At 41.4% G+C, this 16775-nt stretch overlaps 2 protein-coding genes across 3 annotated transcripts; one reads left to right on the forward strand and one right to left on the reverse strand.

The window, feature by feature from the left end:
• The first annotated feature begins 94 nt into the window (after positions 1-94).
• Positions 95-6412, forward strand: LOC117288182 (F-box/LRR-repeat protein 20-like). The gene is made up of 5 exons (XM_033768920.1): positions 95-149; positions 2690-3444; positions 4328-4505; positions 5344-5583; positions 6263-6412. Exons 2-5 carry the CDS (start codon positions 3149-3151, stop codon positions 6323-6325), a joined length of 777 nt encoding a protein of 258 aa, XP_033624811.1. The 5' UTR covers positions 95-149; positions 2690-3148; the 3' UTR covers positions 6326-6412.
• Positions 6413-8417: 2005 nt separating this feature from the next.
• On the reverse strand, positions 8418-16699 carry LOC117288183 (ribulose-phosphate 3-epimerase-like). 2 transcript variants are annotated; one of them, XM_033768922.1, is made up of 8 exons: positions 16664-16699; positions 15173-15356; positions 14884-14960; positions 14470-14501; positions 13274-13381; positions 12640-12774; positions 10437-10523; positions 8418-9965 (listed from the first exon to the last, which is right to left on the reverse strand). In XM_033768922.1, exons 2-8 carry the CDS (start codon positions 15298-15300, stop codon positions 9843-9845), a joined length of 690 nt encoding a protein of 229 aa, XP_033624813.1. In that variant the 5' UTR covers positions 15301-15356; positions 16664-16699; the 3' UTR covers positions 8418-9842. The 2 variants fall into 2 exon arrangements, with proteins under 2 accessions (XP_033624813.1, XP_033624812.1); XM_033768921.1 differs by having other exon boundaries at positions 15173-15380.
• Positions 16700-16775: the final 76 nt, after the last annotated feature.

Here is a 16775-nt window from a genome sequence, read left to right on the forward strand (position 1 = left end):
GCCGAAGCCGTGGTTTCGAAAAAGGCCTCGGTCTTTGCAAAATAATGCACAAACATTGACTCTAGAGGGCGGTATAAAGAAAACGTAAACAGAACGCACGTTGGTGATGTAATGGCCAGTCGTCGTCGTATTTTAATGGAACGTAACCCGTAAGTAAAATCGTAATTTATCTCTTTTCCATCTTCTAATCAATAAGTACATCCCTCGAGAGAAGAATAACCGTACTTGGATGGTGAAAATTCGCTTGGTCACGGGAAAAATAAACGTAAATGTTCTGTAAACTGAAATCAATGGCAAGGCGCACGTGCTGATCGGAGACAGATTGTGAGAATGTATTTAATATGTCGACTGTTTTGTTGAGTATTGTATAATAATTATAGATTATTAATTATAGATTATAGATATGGGGAATGCCTCACTGTACTGTATACATGGTATGGAAAAGTTTCCGTATGGCGCCACCAATTTTTCATTCGCAATAAAATAATATAGTATCTAATTTACCTGATTGATATATCCCTTTTTGTAAAAATGAGTGAAAAAGTGGTGGCGCCATACGGAAAGTTATCTCAGCCTTTCAACAGATCAAAGGTTTAAACTCTCAATAAATAAAGCAGAACATAAACTCAATTGAAAGAGTTCAACGTCAAGCTAGATTTTGCACAGGAAACTACAAAAGGGATACGGGAACTGTTACTAAACTTCTACCTAGTAGATGATTTGAGATGGGACACACTTAGGGGGTTGTTCTAAAACCCCCTCGACCCCCTCGACCATCGACTTTTGTGCGATCTTTTTTTCTGTACACCGAAATTGCCACAGTTCACAACCTCAGCCAATCACGCACACAATTTTGTATGCTGACGTCGACTACCATGCCTCGCACATCACAACAACACAGCGTACGAGACAAGTAGTATGCACGAAGCAAACTTCGCGTGATTGGCTGCTGAGATCGGGCCTGTGGCAATTGTGATGTACAGATAAAAAAACGCGGCATTTCCACGTGTATCTCTTGGCCGATCCAAGATTATTATCTCAACTGGAAACCTGCGTGTACTGCCCGAATACGATTACGGCAAACTCATTACCTGATGATCAGGTGGACCCATTTCCGGATGACTTCCGTCCTGTGTACTATTCCTTCATGGTACTACTAGTTACTCTAAGCGGAGCTCAAGGTTGTAGACCCGACTGACCAAATGGCCACACGGACGTGTTTGGGGTCCCCAATCGGTGTGCACTTGTCGTGTGGAAGCGGAGAGTAAATTCTCCCAATTATGTGTGGCTGATGCAGATAAATATAACCGCAGTCTCAGACTTGAAGTCAAGCCTAGTCGTGGAAGGAAGTTGCGTCGCGGGACGCGGGTCACACACTGTGAATTCTAAATCGGGGACTTAATTCTTGCTCGGCCATAAAGGCGACATTTTATGAATTCGGAATTGATGTTGATTGATTAGACCGATGTTTTAACAAGAGCCCTCTAACGTAGTTGGGATGGGTGTGTGGAGAACTTTGCACTGTTCTTGTTTCTGTTCTACTCGGTCCAGGACCAGGTCACAGTTGCACGGCTCCCCCTTGCCCCAATGCCCACCCCCCCCTCTCCCAACACACACACACTGCAGCTGTACAAAAACAAATTTCAAACAATTCGGAATTGGGACATTCTTCGAACACGGTGCGGACGTTGAGGGGTCGTGGGTCGTGGGTTGAGTGGATTTTAGAACAACCCCACACTTAGCCCAGGTTGGACTCCTCCGTGGCACTGACTGATGTCCTACCAGGGCTGGGACACACTCTACAGAACAGAATAAATCAACAGAAGTTATGTATGCTCTAAAACTTTGAAGGTGAAAATTGGGTTGGTTGACATTCCACTTCACAAAATGTTCAGCCCAATACCAGGGATACAAGGGGGAAAAAAATAATTCAAGTCGGTCACAAAGCTAGGGCCTTCAAAGATTCATTCTTAGTATCAACTGAGTGTTAAACTCTGGAACTCACTCTCCTCAGTAGCTGCTAAATTCAAGGGACAAAAATTATTTATAAGCAATACCCAGTACCAGTAGTCTATTTCCACACACAGTGCGCAAATGTACCCGGCAGGATATTTTGCTGACTGAACCAATGGAGATGGAGTATCCCAAAAATAGTTATAATTCATGAAACAAACAAACATGGGAAATTTTATTTTAGGCTGTATCGCAATCGGACATTTGATTTGTTTGAAATCAACCCTATCTTCTTGGTTTGTTTTGCAATTCTACCTCCAGCATAGTCCATAGATGGATTGGTACCACCAATGGCAATGTGGTTGCTTGGCTGTTTTGTGGCACCCTTTGAACAACGGTGTAATATGATTAGACCGATGTTTTAACAAGAGCCCTCTAACGTAGTTGGGATGGGTGTGTGGAGAACTTTGCACTGTTCTTGTTTCTGTTCTACTCGGTCCAGGACCAGGTCACAGTTGCACGGCTCCCCCTTGCCCCAATGCCCACCCCCCCCTCCCAACACACACACACTGCAGCTGTACAAAAACAAATTTATGCAGTAAGCAGACCTTAGACATGACAGCACCCGTCAGCCTGTCCTCAAAAAAACTAAAATAGTACAGGAAAGTATTACTTAGTAAAATAGTAAGTCGTGACTGATTGTTATATTTTAACATTCCATCTGTTTAAATTCCAGATAACTTGTGTAATGACTCAATGAGATGATGGTTTACTCTCCCTACATTGGCTCCCGTCTCACAGCCAAGTCTTTAAAATGCTCTCAGTGTTTTCTTTGCAGTGAAAACAAACAACTGCATCAGTCCAGAAATGAATGCAAGTCTCAACGAATGAGCTGATTTCCTTTTTTTACTCGCTTTATTTGTACCAAAGACATTTTATAAAATACTTCAAAAATCTATTTGTTTTATATCAAATTGCACATCTGATGAGTTTGGCAGATTCAAGATTCAAAATATCCATAATGTCATGATAATAAGTATGAATAATAAGGAGAATAAAAATATAAAGGCATACAAAACAAAACCAGTAGACAGCAAGAAGTTAAGTTTTAAAATTACAGTTAAAGACAAATCATGATGCAGGATTTCAAACACACAACATCATTTGAATGAGCGCATAAGTGTTCAGGGTAAGCATGGCAACAGAAGAGGGAGTAACTGTGGCGACTGATAAGGGAGTATCCGTAGCAACAAATGATGTTTTTAGAAACTGTTCCGATCTTCCGGATGAGATCATGCTGTATCACGTCTTGCCACTGATGTCCATACGCGAAGTGAACACCTGCAAGCTCGTCTGCAAGAAGTGGCAGCATTACGTGACCTCTTACATCAAGAGGTTAAAGGTCATTGACCTGACGCAGTGGGACTGTATGGTAACTGAGGACCTACTTTTGGGGATAGTGAAATATGCAACGAATGTACGGGAACTGAGGTGAGATGTAAATGTGTGGAATAAAAATTGCAATTTAAAAAAAAAATTGAATTTTTTTCAACCAGTCAGATTCTCTGATTGATATAGTGAGTGCATTCCAGGTATGAGGAACAAACTTAACAATGCGTGACTTGATGCAGGCTTGAGAAGCTACACAGAGTTGGGTTTTATGAGCCAAGTAGTGTCGGACGCCGAGCGAAGGCTTGAGCGGCCACGCTGGTGGGGAGACGGGCAAAAGGATAAACAGCCAGGTGCTGTGTTGTCTCTTGAAAACAACAGGGCGACCGCTTGGCTATGTTACAGTCTGAACCAAATCTTATCATAGCTGTAGGGTGTCATGGCTGAGCGGTTTAGAGCATCGAAATCAAGTTCTGGTGGTTAAGTCATCAGAGTGTGGGTTCGAATCCCGGTCTTGATACTTGTGTAGTAAGCAAGATGCTTTACTATAATTGCTTCTCTCCACCAAGGGGTAGGGTTAGGTTTAGGGTTAAGGTACCTGCGAGGGTTGATATTGTGTATGAAAGAGCCACTATCGCCATACGACGGTCAGGGCAGTATACTCCCCAGGGAGCTGAGGAAGATTTTAAAAGGAAGGTTTTAGGCACAATGACCAGCCGTCGATTTCACCAAACTTCCTAACTTCGGATTAATCATAGGAATAAGGACTGGTTCAGTTCCATATCAAAATACGTAGGACGCATTAAACCCATCCTAAGTTAGGACGGGTTACTCATCCAACTCAAGTTAGGATCAATCCTAGCGTTTCGTGAAATCAGCTGCAGGGCACTTACATGGAAAGCGCATTGATATGGTTGATGTAAAATTAGTTATTATTATTAAAACCAAATTTCCTCATAGCGTTTCCTGTACCAATCCTTTGCAGGTTAGACGTATGTTGGAGAGCTGTAACAGACACCAGCATCACCGCCGCTGCCGAAGTCTGTCACAATCTGAGGGTTTTTGCCGCGAGTAGATGTGGGAATCTGACAGACAATGCCATCGTTACTTTGGCTGAGATGTGTCCCCATCTAGAGGAGCTGGATCTCAGCAGCTGCTACGGGGTAAGGCTGAAAATTAGGCTGGATTTTTATTTGCGGCTACAGCTGTTGAGGATGTCTAATACTTCACTGTACGATGAGGCTGCCATCCATCCCTAGCCGTAGCCGCCAATATTACGAGTAGTATTGTGCACTAGCCTTAAGGTCTGGTGCTGTCAGAGTTCGAGTTCGGGAAGTGGACGTATGGCACACAGTCGTTATTGAGCAAGACAAGATGAATAACATGTGGTCCCGTGTGTTGTGGAAGGAACATTCAAAAAAGCCTTTTTCAAACTGCTACTTCAAAAAACCTTGATGAAAACTTTTTATCCAAATCCTGGCTAAACCATGGCCACAAGAGTCTGTGGTATCATCATGTGTAAATGTAGAGATGACTTACAGACAATGGACACTGCTGGTAATTGTCAAAGAACAGTCTTCTCACTTGGTGTATCTCAAAATTTATGCATAAAATAAAAAACCTGTTAAAATTTGAGCTTGATTGGTCATCGGAGTTGAGAGCAAAAAACACCCTTGTCACACGAAGTTGTGTGCTTTCAGATGCTTGCCTTCGAGACCTCAAATTCTAAACTTGAGGTCTCGAAATCAAATTCGTAAAAAATCACCCATTTCTCGAAAACTGCGTCACTTCAGAGGGAGCTGTTTCTCGCAATGTTTTATACTATCAACTTCTCCCCAATACTCGTAACCAAGTAAGGTTTTATGATAATAATACTTTTGAGTAATTACCAATAGTGTCCAGTGCCTTTAATCACGATATGCATAAACTGGTCTCTAAAAAGGGCCAAGATATAACTTACATCTCAGCAATTTATCTGTCCTTATCATACAAATCATTTAGATTAGCGATGAGGCTGTTTGTGGGTTAGCCGATAACGCCAAGAACTTGAAAGAGCTTCACATGAGCAGTGTCTACGGCGTGACAGACTACGGAGTCAGCCAGCTGGCCTTCAAGTGCTCGCTACTTCAGAATCTTGATGTGAGCTACTGCAACGTTGTGAGTAACATCGGACTGCAGGCATTCCTGAACAAAGAGGGACCGCTGGCACTGACAGAGCTTCGGGTCAAGAACTGCCACAAGGTAGGAAAAATGTATACGAACGAAGAAAAATGTACACAGAAAGTGTATGGCGTCTTGTCTAACGGTGCAAAAAGGGCCAGGAAGCTATGTTCTTATAGTTCAACAGTTTTGTAGAAAAAGAAAGCGTGTGGCGGGTATGAACTCCGAGCGTAGGGTTTTTTCTGCTTGTGAAAATATTGATAGGTTGAGCAAGATTTGATTAGTTTTGACCATTCGCCAGTGTGTGTTTGTAGGGCGTCATGGTCAAGTGGTTTTAAGAGGATCAAAATTCAAGTTCTGGTGGTCAAGTCATCAGAGTGTTGGTTCTGGTCCCAATCTTGACACTTGTGTCCTTGAGCAAGATACCTCTCCTTGCCCAGGGGTATATTTTAGTACCTGCTATGGTAGAGGTTGATAACGGAACCCCTGGCAATAATTGCAGCCGATTATATACATTCAGAACTATGTCGAATGCTCCAGATTGAAAAGTAAAACCAATGATAAGCTACAAGTAAAAAACAATACGTGAACGTCATTTCAACTCGGCATACTTCACTTAGGCCAAACTTGACAAATGTGGGTACAGATTGCCCCCTCTAGTTTCCAGCTGGCCATTTTTTAATTTCATTTTATTTATTTACTTGGGTTATTATATGAATAATCAATCAACCGCTTTTTGTTTTTCCAATCGTGTTTGCAGGTCACCTATCCAATGATTTTTAAGCTAATGGAGGCAGGAGTGGCTGTCAACAATATGTTCTGATCAAGCATCGAGAATCGGCCAACAGTCGTCCTTAGCCCTTTCTACTGTACAGAGCCAATTTTTATTATTGCTGTATATATTTTTTTATTATTTCAGAGATACCAACATACACGATTTGGGCGTAGCAAATACGATTTCGAGCCGTGACTACGACGCTACGATAATACTCAATAAAACACGCTAAACAAGCCGCCCAATATAATTTTATTAAATCTTACAATACATGCAAACAACGAATGAACTATTAAGTGGAAATACAAATTAAGAAAAATATCAAAACAATTGTAACAGAAAAGAAAAACACACTTTTTATTTTAGAACGCAGTGTTGAATAATAGCGGCGAATTCACTCGAAGAATGTACGTGTCTCGACGTAATGATTGTTGCGTGCCCTCCCCCGCTGGCTGGCCGGCTGAGTGTGCATTTTTTACGCTAGTGATTGCTGCAAGATCGTACCCATTGATCTCTATTACACAATGGGGAATAGTGCACACGTGCGTGGGGAATGAGGTTGTGTGTGAACTAAACGTGTCACAGTAACCTCATTCCTCATGTATCCACTATTATTGTGCCCACGCTGTCTGTACATGTACTTCATCGAAGATTGGCAAAAAAAGTACGAAATAATGGCGACAAAAAAAGGAGACCTTCTGAACAAAAATACCTTCAACTGAGTGGCCTGCGAGGTCTAAGCTAGACAGTGTTTCATGTTTTCCTACCAGTAATTGTAGCGCCGATGTCCAGACAATGCCCAAAATACGGACACGTATTTTTTGCCCAAAATCCGGACACTTTTTTTTTTTTTTTCTCCCTCCCAATAGCTTGTTGTTGCATTTCTGATCATTAAAACAAAAACATTTAAGTAAGGCCACCCTTTTTTATGTTACATTTAAGTAAGGCCACCCTTTTTTATGTTACATTTATTTTTGAAACATAGTCAGAAGATGAGGGAAATCAGTTTTTTTTTTCAAGTTTCTTTTCACTGGCCATTATAAACATTTGTAGCTGTTCTGTTGATGCATACAGGTAATTGTTATTTCACAACAATGCCTGAAAATGAGCTAATTAGCATTGTAGAGAGTAAAAGAAAGATCGGTATAGGTAGCCCAAGCTGCGCTCGCCCTTAACATTTGGGAGATGCTACTCTTTTTTAAAATTCAATGTTGGCATCTCTGTTATTTGTGTATACATTTCTGGTACATATATAAGTAAACCAAGGATGCCTAATGTAAGTGAACCTATGTAATCACTCTAGCTTTTAAGCCTGAGGAAACATATTAACATTAAAGCCAGTGGACCCTTTCGGTACAGACAAACAAATATAAGTTCACAGATTTACAAATAACTTACAGGGTTTACAGAAGGTACAATGTAGTGGTGAAAGACTTCTCTTGAAATATTATTCCATGAAATGCTTTACTTTTTGAGAAAACAGTAAAAAAATATCAATTCTCGATAGCGAGAATTACGGATTTATTTTAAACACATGTCATGACACGGCGATTGAGCCTAAATTTTCACAGGTTTGTTATTTTATATAGACGTTGTGATACACGAAGTGTGGGCCTTGGACAATACTGTTTACCGAAAGGGTCCAATGGCTTTAACAAGGGTGCTTGCAATGTGATCAAGAAACACAAGGGTTAACCCCTCTTCCGTGTTGGTGTGTTCTTTTACATGCACTACTTAGTAAACATAATCTACGGATTAATGTCCCATCGGAAGGCCAAAACAGTTATGGTTAAGTATCACAATGAATTTTAAAGTCCATTAGCAATGCACAAACAATCTGTATGTCACATGTATTTTGTGCATTGCACATGTCAGATGTAAGAGTTTTTGTTTCAATTTGCAATAATGCTGTGAAATACTGGTGTTCTTTTTAATGGGGATTATTTGACATTCTTAATTTTAAAATTGAATTATCTATTGAAGGCAATTTCCATGAATATCTAAATAACTTGGTCAAGTTAGTTAAAGTGCATTTTATATTAACTGTATCAATGTGCTTTGCATTAGCTGCCTGCTGTCGATTTCTGGGAGTGACTAGTGTCAAGATGTGATAAATAAATAAAAACAATAAGACAAACTGTTCAGGTATTTATAAATGCCCTTTATTTATTTATTTGGTTTGTTTCAAACTAACTGAAGGTTTAATCTATGGACAAGATATTTTATTCCCATTTCTTATTTTCATTTTCTCTAAAAACAACACCTTTGGTAGGCTAACACTTCTTTTGCACTATAACAAAAATCAAAAGGTTTAACATTGCTTATCATATTATTTCAATTCAATTTAATTTGGTTCAAAACCTCATTTATTTCACATAGACATCCTAAAAGGCTATGTTGTTTTGTTGTCCTGATATTGACGGCCATGTTCAATGGCCCTTAAAGGCCACCAAACATGTATGGAAAAAAAATGGGGGAAAAAATCTTAGAACACACGACTAAAGAAACAAAACTTTATGTAAAATGTTTTTGAACAGCTCTACAACATTATTATAACTACATTTCAATGAGTTAAACTCCAAATATAGAATCGGTAAGTTTACAAAAATACTATAAACAGAACCATTTGAAAGCTCAATGATTATGAACTTCAGGCCATTCACTAACTGCTTTATTTTGCTTGCATTCTACATTCCGGCACCCCTATTTCAGACAACCCTAATGTTCCGAGAAAAAAACCCACTGATGATTTAAACGGTAGTGTATTAGGGTTGGTTAAACTAAGGGACACGCTGCCTTGGATCGGGCGAGATGGTTAATGAAAAGCATTTGAAACCATTAGTTATAAAATGCGTGTGATTAGATATTGCGCACTAACATGGTGGACCAACTTGTGGAGGCAGCAATTTTACTCCACAAATTAGCGAGCAGTGTTAGTTCATAACGTACATGTACACGGAAAACAAACAGGTGCATTTTTGAGGCATATTTGTGTGGATCATTATTCTACTTTAAAAACATCTTTCTAATGAGGCATTTTATAGACCAAATCGCCCAATCCAAGGCAACATGTCCCGCTGTTTTCGTAAAGGTTAAGAAAATACACTAGGGGTGTAAAAACCCAGCAATCAAATCAGCAAGTATAGAACCCATCACAAACCCCCGACAATTAACGTTTGTTATTGATTTCAGTACAAAACAGGATTTATTGGAAGCATGTTGATTAGACAGTACAAGTTGCAAATGAATTACTCTTCCAGAGTCAAATTAAATTGGGAGGGGGGGGGGGAGGGGGGAGGCTGTCGTCATGACACGGGCGGCCACTAGTATCAGGCCTAGAGTTTCATCTTTGAACATGCATGTCAAAAGGGCAAGGCCTTTTTCATTTTGAGAAAGGCACTTCCATTTGAAAGTCTTTAAGTCGATGGGAAACTTTTCGACAAGATCAGGGGCAACAGAGGCCATGCCCTCCGTGCCCTCCGTGGCCTACAGGCATAGTATCACAAAATAAACTTTGACAAGCCCCCCCAAAAATATATAATATTTAAGACAAAAAAAATCATAATTATCTGTTGAGGTTTGCCCGTTGTATGTGCTCGTTAACCGACGTCCGTAGCGTGTTAATGACCTGTCGTTGGTTGTCACTCTTCATAATAGCGCTGCCTGATACGATCATGTTTGCCCCCGCCTACAAGAAAACCAAAAGCAGTGTCAATCCTCTCAGGAGATGAACTCGCAATACAAAGTGGTTCCCACAGAGTGCACCAACGTTCCCTTTGATTTGTACTTGCAAAATGCGAGTAACAACTTTTCTTCCACAAACACAAGTTTAAGTCTTCATATATCATGCGTGTTAAAGGGTCTTGGTACAAAACACAATGTCCACAGATTTACTTCAAGCTTACACGGTTTGAAGATTTATGATGGTAGAGAGTTCCCTCAAAATATTACTTGCTGAGGTGCTTTAGTTTTTCAAAAATTAGTAAAACAAGTCACAAAAGTTTTTTAGCATGTAAAATGCATGTAAAAGTGATATTTTAAGAGACCTTCTACTAGCATTATCTGTGTAAGTTTAATGTAAATCTGTGGATATTGTGTTTTGTGTTACAAAAAGTACCAAAATCTTGTAAAAATAAAATAAAGTAATTAAAATACTGACCTTAGCCGCCATGTCGATAGTGGCAGGTCCCACGCCACCGTCCACCTCGATGTCTAGAGACTGGTACATGCTGCGCAGCTTCTCAACCTAATCAGTGGAAACAAACAACAAATCCAATGTGAAAAGGAAAAGTGTAAAGGTTTCAAAGTTCTGAACTTTATAGTTGGAAACAGCGGATATGTAACCTGGCAAGTGATGGTAAGTGGACCAATGACAGTATGGGCTTCAATCATGAATATGTATGAGGTGCAGTTAATATTATAGTGTGCGTTCGTAAAGCTTCCCTGGGTCGACCCTGGTGTGTGGCGGTTTTCTTTTCCAGAACGAACATGGGTAATTATCTGCACACGTTCATCCTGGAAAAAAAAAAACGCCACAAACCGGGGTCGACCTGGGGAAGCTAATCGAACACACCCATAAACAATCCAACAACAAGTTTATGCTAACCATTCAATGGTGTTTCGGCAGGCCTGGGATTTCATCTTGGAGAGGGCAAGGCCATGATTTTACATTTTTTAAAAGGGCACTTTCATTAGAAAATCTTAAAGTTTTCATGATACTTTTTAAGGGGCACCAAGGTCAAGACTAGGGGCAACAAAAGGCTCGGACCTCCCTGGCCTTCCAGGTTCGATTTTGGGGGTAAGCTTTAGGGCTGCTCATAATCAATCAACCAGCCTGGCGGTTAAAGGCAGTGGACACTATTGGTAATTACTCAAAATAATTTTTAGCATTAAACCTTACTTGGTAACGAGTAATGGGGAGAGGTTGATAGTATAAAACATTGTGAGAAACGGCTCCCTGTGAAGTGATGTAGAAGTATTTTTCCACGAATTTGATATCGAGACCTCAGATTAAGAATTTGACGTCTCGAAATCAAGCATCTGAAAGCACACAACTTCGCGTGGCAAGGGTGTTTTTTCTTTCATTATTACGTCGCAACTTCGACGACCGATTGAGCCCAGATTTTCACAAGTTTGCTATTTTATGCATTATATGCTGAGATAGACTGGTCTTTGACAATAACCAAAGGTGTCCAGTGTCTTTAAGAGCACTGGACTCGAGAACCAATGTTTCTGATCAGCAGAGTGTGGGTTCGAGTCCCAGTTGTGAAAACTGTGTTCCTATTAAGAACGACACTTATTAAACCACGATGTCCTTCAGACAGGGTGTAAAGCCGTTGGTCTTGTGTGTTTTGTAATGCAAGCAAAAAAAAACCTGCACATTATTGAAAATAGAAGGGGTTTGACCCGGTGTTCCTGGTTTGATTGGCAGCATATTGCGCCACAGCACCTTGTAAACCATTACATGGTGCTATTTGAAAGAAGTAGGTCTCATACTTCAAGTGTAACCACACACCTTGCAGGAAAATATTGAATATACACGCTCCTTGAGCATCACTAAGCGCTATACAAGAAATCTATATTATTATTATTATTATACACATATTGACTGGCAACGAGGTAACTAGTATATGTCTATTTCCACGAGGGACTTTGAGTGACCAGAAGAGCGACCCATTTCCCGAGGCCGAAAGCCGGACAAATAGGCCCCTCTTCTGGTCACTCACAGGCCCGAGGGGGAATCATCATGTCGAGCGCCATCTAGAAGCTCGAGCCTGCCCAGTGATTTTTCTCCAGATGTTCCGGTCCAGCATGCAGGAGCCAAGTTCCTCAGCGCTGGTCAAGCCGGTGTCTCGTTTTAGTGTGTCTACAAAGGAGAGACATCTTCTCCCACGCAAGGCCTTGCCTTGGGTGGGCTCCCAGAGGATGGTTGGGCAAGCGGCAAGCTCCGAGTGGCGGACACAGTGCCCAGCGAGCTTGAGTCGGCGTTCACGGATCTTCTCTGTGGCCTTTGGCCAGCCAGCATACAGGTTGGAGTTTCTCATGTGGTCCTGCCAGGGGATGTTACCGAATTATGCCAGTCAATATGTGTTGTATAACACAGCTCGGTCTTATATAGTCAAATAAGAACAGAAAAAGGAATTTTGTAGTTTGTTAAAGGTTCACGTCAAGAGAGGGCGCTGTTACCACGGGCACTATTTGCACAGACTAGTGTCCGTTCTGGTACTATTACCGCAAAACACGCGCGCGCGATCACTAGCCTATAATAGTTCATCCCACATGACCGTGTTTCAGCCAACCAGAACACAGAACGAGCAAGAGGTGTGTTAAAATATTATTATTATTATTATACAATACACTACCTTTGGCATCATGTCTTCCATGAACTTTTGTCCGCCGAATCCTGGTTCTACGGTCATGACTAGGATCATGTCTGCTTCTTCAACATACGGGAGGACTACATCGATAGGTGTCTTCGGCTTTACACCAATTCCTGCCTGGAAACACAAACATAAACTAGGGCTTAAAAAAAAGGAGTTCCTTGGCTATAAACCTCTACTTAGTGGTATGCACCACTTGACTAGTCGCGCCTTAAATAGTTGCGAGTTCGACACTAGTCGCGACAAATTTTCAGTTCCAAAGATGTAGTGCTGCATATTGTTTGCCACAGGCGCAATATGGTTAATTTCGTGCTTAAAGGATTGAAGGATTGTGTCACTGATGTCCGATTTTGTTTTGTAAGTGCATTATGTTGTTTTGAATAGTGGTGAGCGACATAATTTTTGTAGTAGTCATGGGGGCACAATTAACTGAGTAGTTGAATAAGGAGAGTCGTGACTCGACTAACCTATAAATAGCCTTGACCTTGACACTAGTCCAACTAGTTGTCCAGGCCTACTTAGCTATAGCACACTATGATCATTTTTTTTCAGGACCTGGAAAGGATCAGAAGCATCGAGTTGTCAACCACCATTCTAAAAGTGGAGTGAAACTGACCTTCATGCCAGCTTCTTTGATTAGCCTGATCACGTCCTTTGGTTTGTCGGTCGCTTCAATGTGGAATGTGTACTGGTTGGCACCTGCATCCGCCATCGGCTGAATCCACTGTGAAATAAACACACAAAAAAATCAAACAAAATTCTTAAAGGGCACTGGACACTATTGGCAATTACTCAAAATAACTGTTAGCAGAAAACCCAAAGGTATACTTTTCATAGTTGTTGTGGTTTCCATCACTAACACAAGGGTATGTTGCGAACTACCCCTGGTGCCACTGGTCCACACACTTAGATGAGAGTTGATATGACAAGTCTTTTACAAGCTATCACTCAAAAAACATTTCTTTTGTTTTAGGCATAATAACCATAAAACTTGGTCAAGGGTCCAAAAGAAATAGGCTTGTGGGGGATCCCAGGACCAATCCACATACCAAGTGTGGAGTTGATATGACAAGTCCTAGTCAAGGTTTTGCTCAGACAGCATTTCTTTGTTTTAGCCATAATGACCTTGACATTTGACAGAGGGGGGTAACAATAGGCTTTTATGGTACCCCAAGACCATCCACAAACAGGGTTTGCAGTTGATAAACCAAGTCCAGCTCAAGTTATCAATCCAACAAATATTTGTTGTTTTAGCTACAATGACATCAACATTTAACAAAAGGGGTTCAATGGGGGTCGATCGTTTAGCTTCCCTGGGTCTACCCTGCGGTGCTCACACGGGTGAGCCCCTGACAAGAGCTAATCGAACGATCACACTCGCCCTCTCTCGTGGTGACGGCATGCACCTCAGGTCACCCCAAAGTGACCCACTCCACAAGCAGGGTACTGGGGGCTAAATAAGGTGAGCCCCGTCAAAGCTCATCGAACTTAACGGGGCAGACCGGGGTCGACCCAGGGAAGCTAAACGAACGCACCCAATGGCAGGCTTCTGGGGGAAACCCATGACCAATCCAAATAACAAGTGTTGAGTTGACATTTGAGTCCTTTTGCAACAAACCCACACACTGGAAGGACATGTCTGAAATAGTTAGTTGCGATAATGTAACCCGACTCTCTGGCGTCGGGAGGAGGGTTACGTTATCACAACTATGAAACAGTATGCCCCTTTGATGGCTTTGCCAACCGCGGGGCAAAAAAACTAAATCTTTTTATAGGAAAGTTAAGAAGAGTTTCAACCACAAAATCAATTACCTTTTCTGGATCTGCTACCATCATGTGCATGTCTGAAGAAGAAACAAATAACTCTTATAACAAGCCAGTATGCTGAAATATAAACGACAGCCGGTTTCACAAAACTTTACGCAACTGCGTAAGTCCACTTGCGCAACTTTTATGGAGCGACTTGCGCCATAAACGTTGCGCAAGTGGACTTACGCAGTGGCGTAAAGTTTCGTGAAATCGGCTCCCGGGCTATAATTTGGGGGGGGGGGGGGGGGGTAATCCACAGGACTGCAGGCTTGTAGCTCAGAATCTTTACTGGGCCAGGATTTTATTTACAAGACCAAGCCTAGGCTGAGGCTCAAGCTTAGGCTTGGGCTAAGGCAAGTTAGGGTTAAGGGGCTTCAGACAACAATCCCCCTTGAAAATATTGTTCTCAAAACTTACCAAAGAACGCTGTTTGAATTTTCTTTCGCAAGCACTGCACAACGGGATGGCCAAAGGTGAGGTTGGGTACAAAATGTCTGGAACAGAAAACAAAGACAATAAGTTATACAGGGGGCTCATGTTTCAGCCCCAGAACGGTTGACAGTTGATTGGGTTGACTACCGAGCAGCTTTGGTAGCCCTCACCTTGAAGTGGTGGTCTGGCCATGTGATGAAAGGCAATTTCTCATAAACAAGTTTTAAACCAAGAAAAAAATGGGAATAAATAAAATGAAGCAAACAATACCCACCCGTCCATAACATCCAAGTGGAGGTAATCGGCGCCACTGTCAAGAACTCGCTGGCACTCATCTGCCAAAACAGAGAGGTCAGAGTTCAGGATGGATGGACCAATCATGCACTCATAGTGCGCCGGCATCTTGACCCGAGTCTTTCAAAATGTTTTCACACCTCTGGTAGAAATCTTCTGCCAATCTTACAGTTCAGACGAATTCAAACCTAGGATTTGGTTGAAATAAAAAGACTTGTTTCAAAATTATACTAAAATCCAAAGTATTTCTCTTCATTTGAGAGGAAAACTTTCTGAATCCTGCAACCACTTTTTCACTCATAGTAGCAAGAGGAACAAGCCTTGTGTAGCAAAATTAATAGTAAGTGACAACATGGAAATGGAGGAAAATATTTATAACTAAATTTCTCATCATCCGCGGGCTGACCAATAGCTGGGTGGAAGTGCTGGGTGGAAAACATCTAAGACTATTGAGCGTGAGATATCACTGAGATGCGAGAAATACTGCTAGTTACTGCCGCCAGCTGCAGCCGCTGGTCTATGCTCTAAATATAAAACTAAGTTCAACTTCAATTAACCTTTCAAGGAAGGAGTGAGTTGCATTTATTGCAACAACCAAGACATTTACTTAGAAGGAAGAGAAGGAGCTCGAACGAATGGACTTCAAAAGTCGAACCCGTGGTACCGCATCGTTTAACGACACCTCGTAATCACCCACATACCTTACACAAACAATAGGCGACCTGGCGTTTGTGAATTTGCGCGTGCGCATTTGGTTCTTCGCCAAACTTTGGCGTCGTATGTCGTATGGATATAACAGAGGAAAAACTACTTTTTTGAGACGCGATAACATTTTTGGACGCTACTGTACACCTTAGCGATTAACACAATTGAATACCAACCACCCTCGTGTGCCTATACCCAAATTTTGATCCACCGCTATTGACCGGAAAGTCACAAAAAATGTAAAAATATGCCATGATGTTTCAGCGAAACACCACAAACGGTAAATGAAAACGTGTATATTCACAATTCTTGTCTTCAATGATTCAACTTTACACGCAGGCAACGGTGCAGAGCGGCGGTATATACCGCACGTTTTGTAACAAAGAGATCTAATCCTGCTCGTTAATTGGCCATCCAGCTGGAGGTCTCCTATCTTTTTCCACTGGTCAGACAGGGGCATTGTCAGGGTATTCTTTTGTTACTCTGCGGTTTTGCGGGTCGATCGAGCTCCTTCTCTTCCTTCCTCCATGCTTAGACAGGTGTAGCCTACACTACACTACAGTAAAGAACCAGGAAATAAATTCAAGGTTTTATTTTTTTATAATGCCACCAATTTGAATTTATTTTTATCCCCCCTCCCTTATAGATCAAATTACACTGATTTAAATAAATTATTACCTAACAAGAAGAAGGATTAAATACACAATGCACATGATATATACAGCCAATAAAAACAGGCAGGAGAAATTATACACAAACCGTTTACCTCAGTCTCACAAATAGATCTTCAAGTTCAAGCGTATACACTGTGTGTGTTCGTTCATCTTCATACATACTGCTGGAAAAAACATGTTAGGACCATTGAACGATAGCGGGCG

The sequence above is a fragment of the Asterias rubens genome, chromosome 3, assembly GCF_902459465.1.
Source record: "Asterias rubens chromosome 3, eAstRub1.3, whole genome shotgun sequence".
Classification (NCBI taxonomy): Eukaryota; Metazoa; Echinodermata; class Asteroidea; order Forcipulatida; family Asteriidae; genus Asterias; species Asterias rubens.

Bases quoted from the DNA above. Each gene is read 5' to 3' on its own strand.
- LOC117288182 (XM_033768920.1), top strand. From the start codon at position 3,149: ATGGCAACAGAAGAGGGAGTAACTGTGGCGACTGATAAGGGAGTATCC. The intron at 3,445-4,327 runs GTGAGATGTAAA...AATCCTTTGCAG, and splicing joins ACGAATGTACGGGAACTGAG to GTTAGACGTATGTTGGAGAG. The intron at 5,584-6,262 runs GTAGGAAAAATG...TCGTGTTTGCAG, and splicing joins GGGTCAAGAACTGCCACAAG to GTCACCTATCCAATGATTTT.
- LOC117288183 (XM_033768922.1), bottom strand. From the start codon at position 15,300: ATGCCGGCGCACTATGAGTGCATGATTGGTCCATCCATCCTGAACTCT. The intron at 14,502-14,883 runs GTAAGTTTTGAG...TTTCTTCTTCAG, and splicing joins AATTCAAACAGCGTTCTTTG to ACATGCACATGATGGTAGCA. The intron at 9,966-10,436 runs GTCAGTATTTTA...GTTTTCTTGTAG, and splicing joins CTATCGACATGGCGGCTAAG to GCGGGGGCAAACATGATCGT.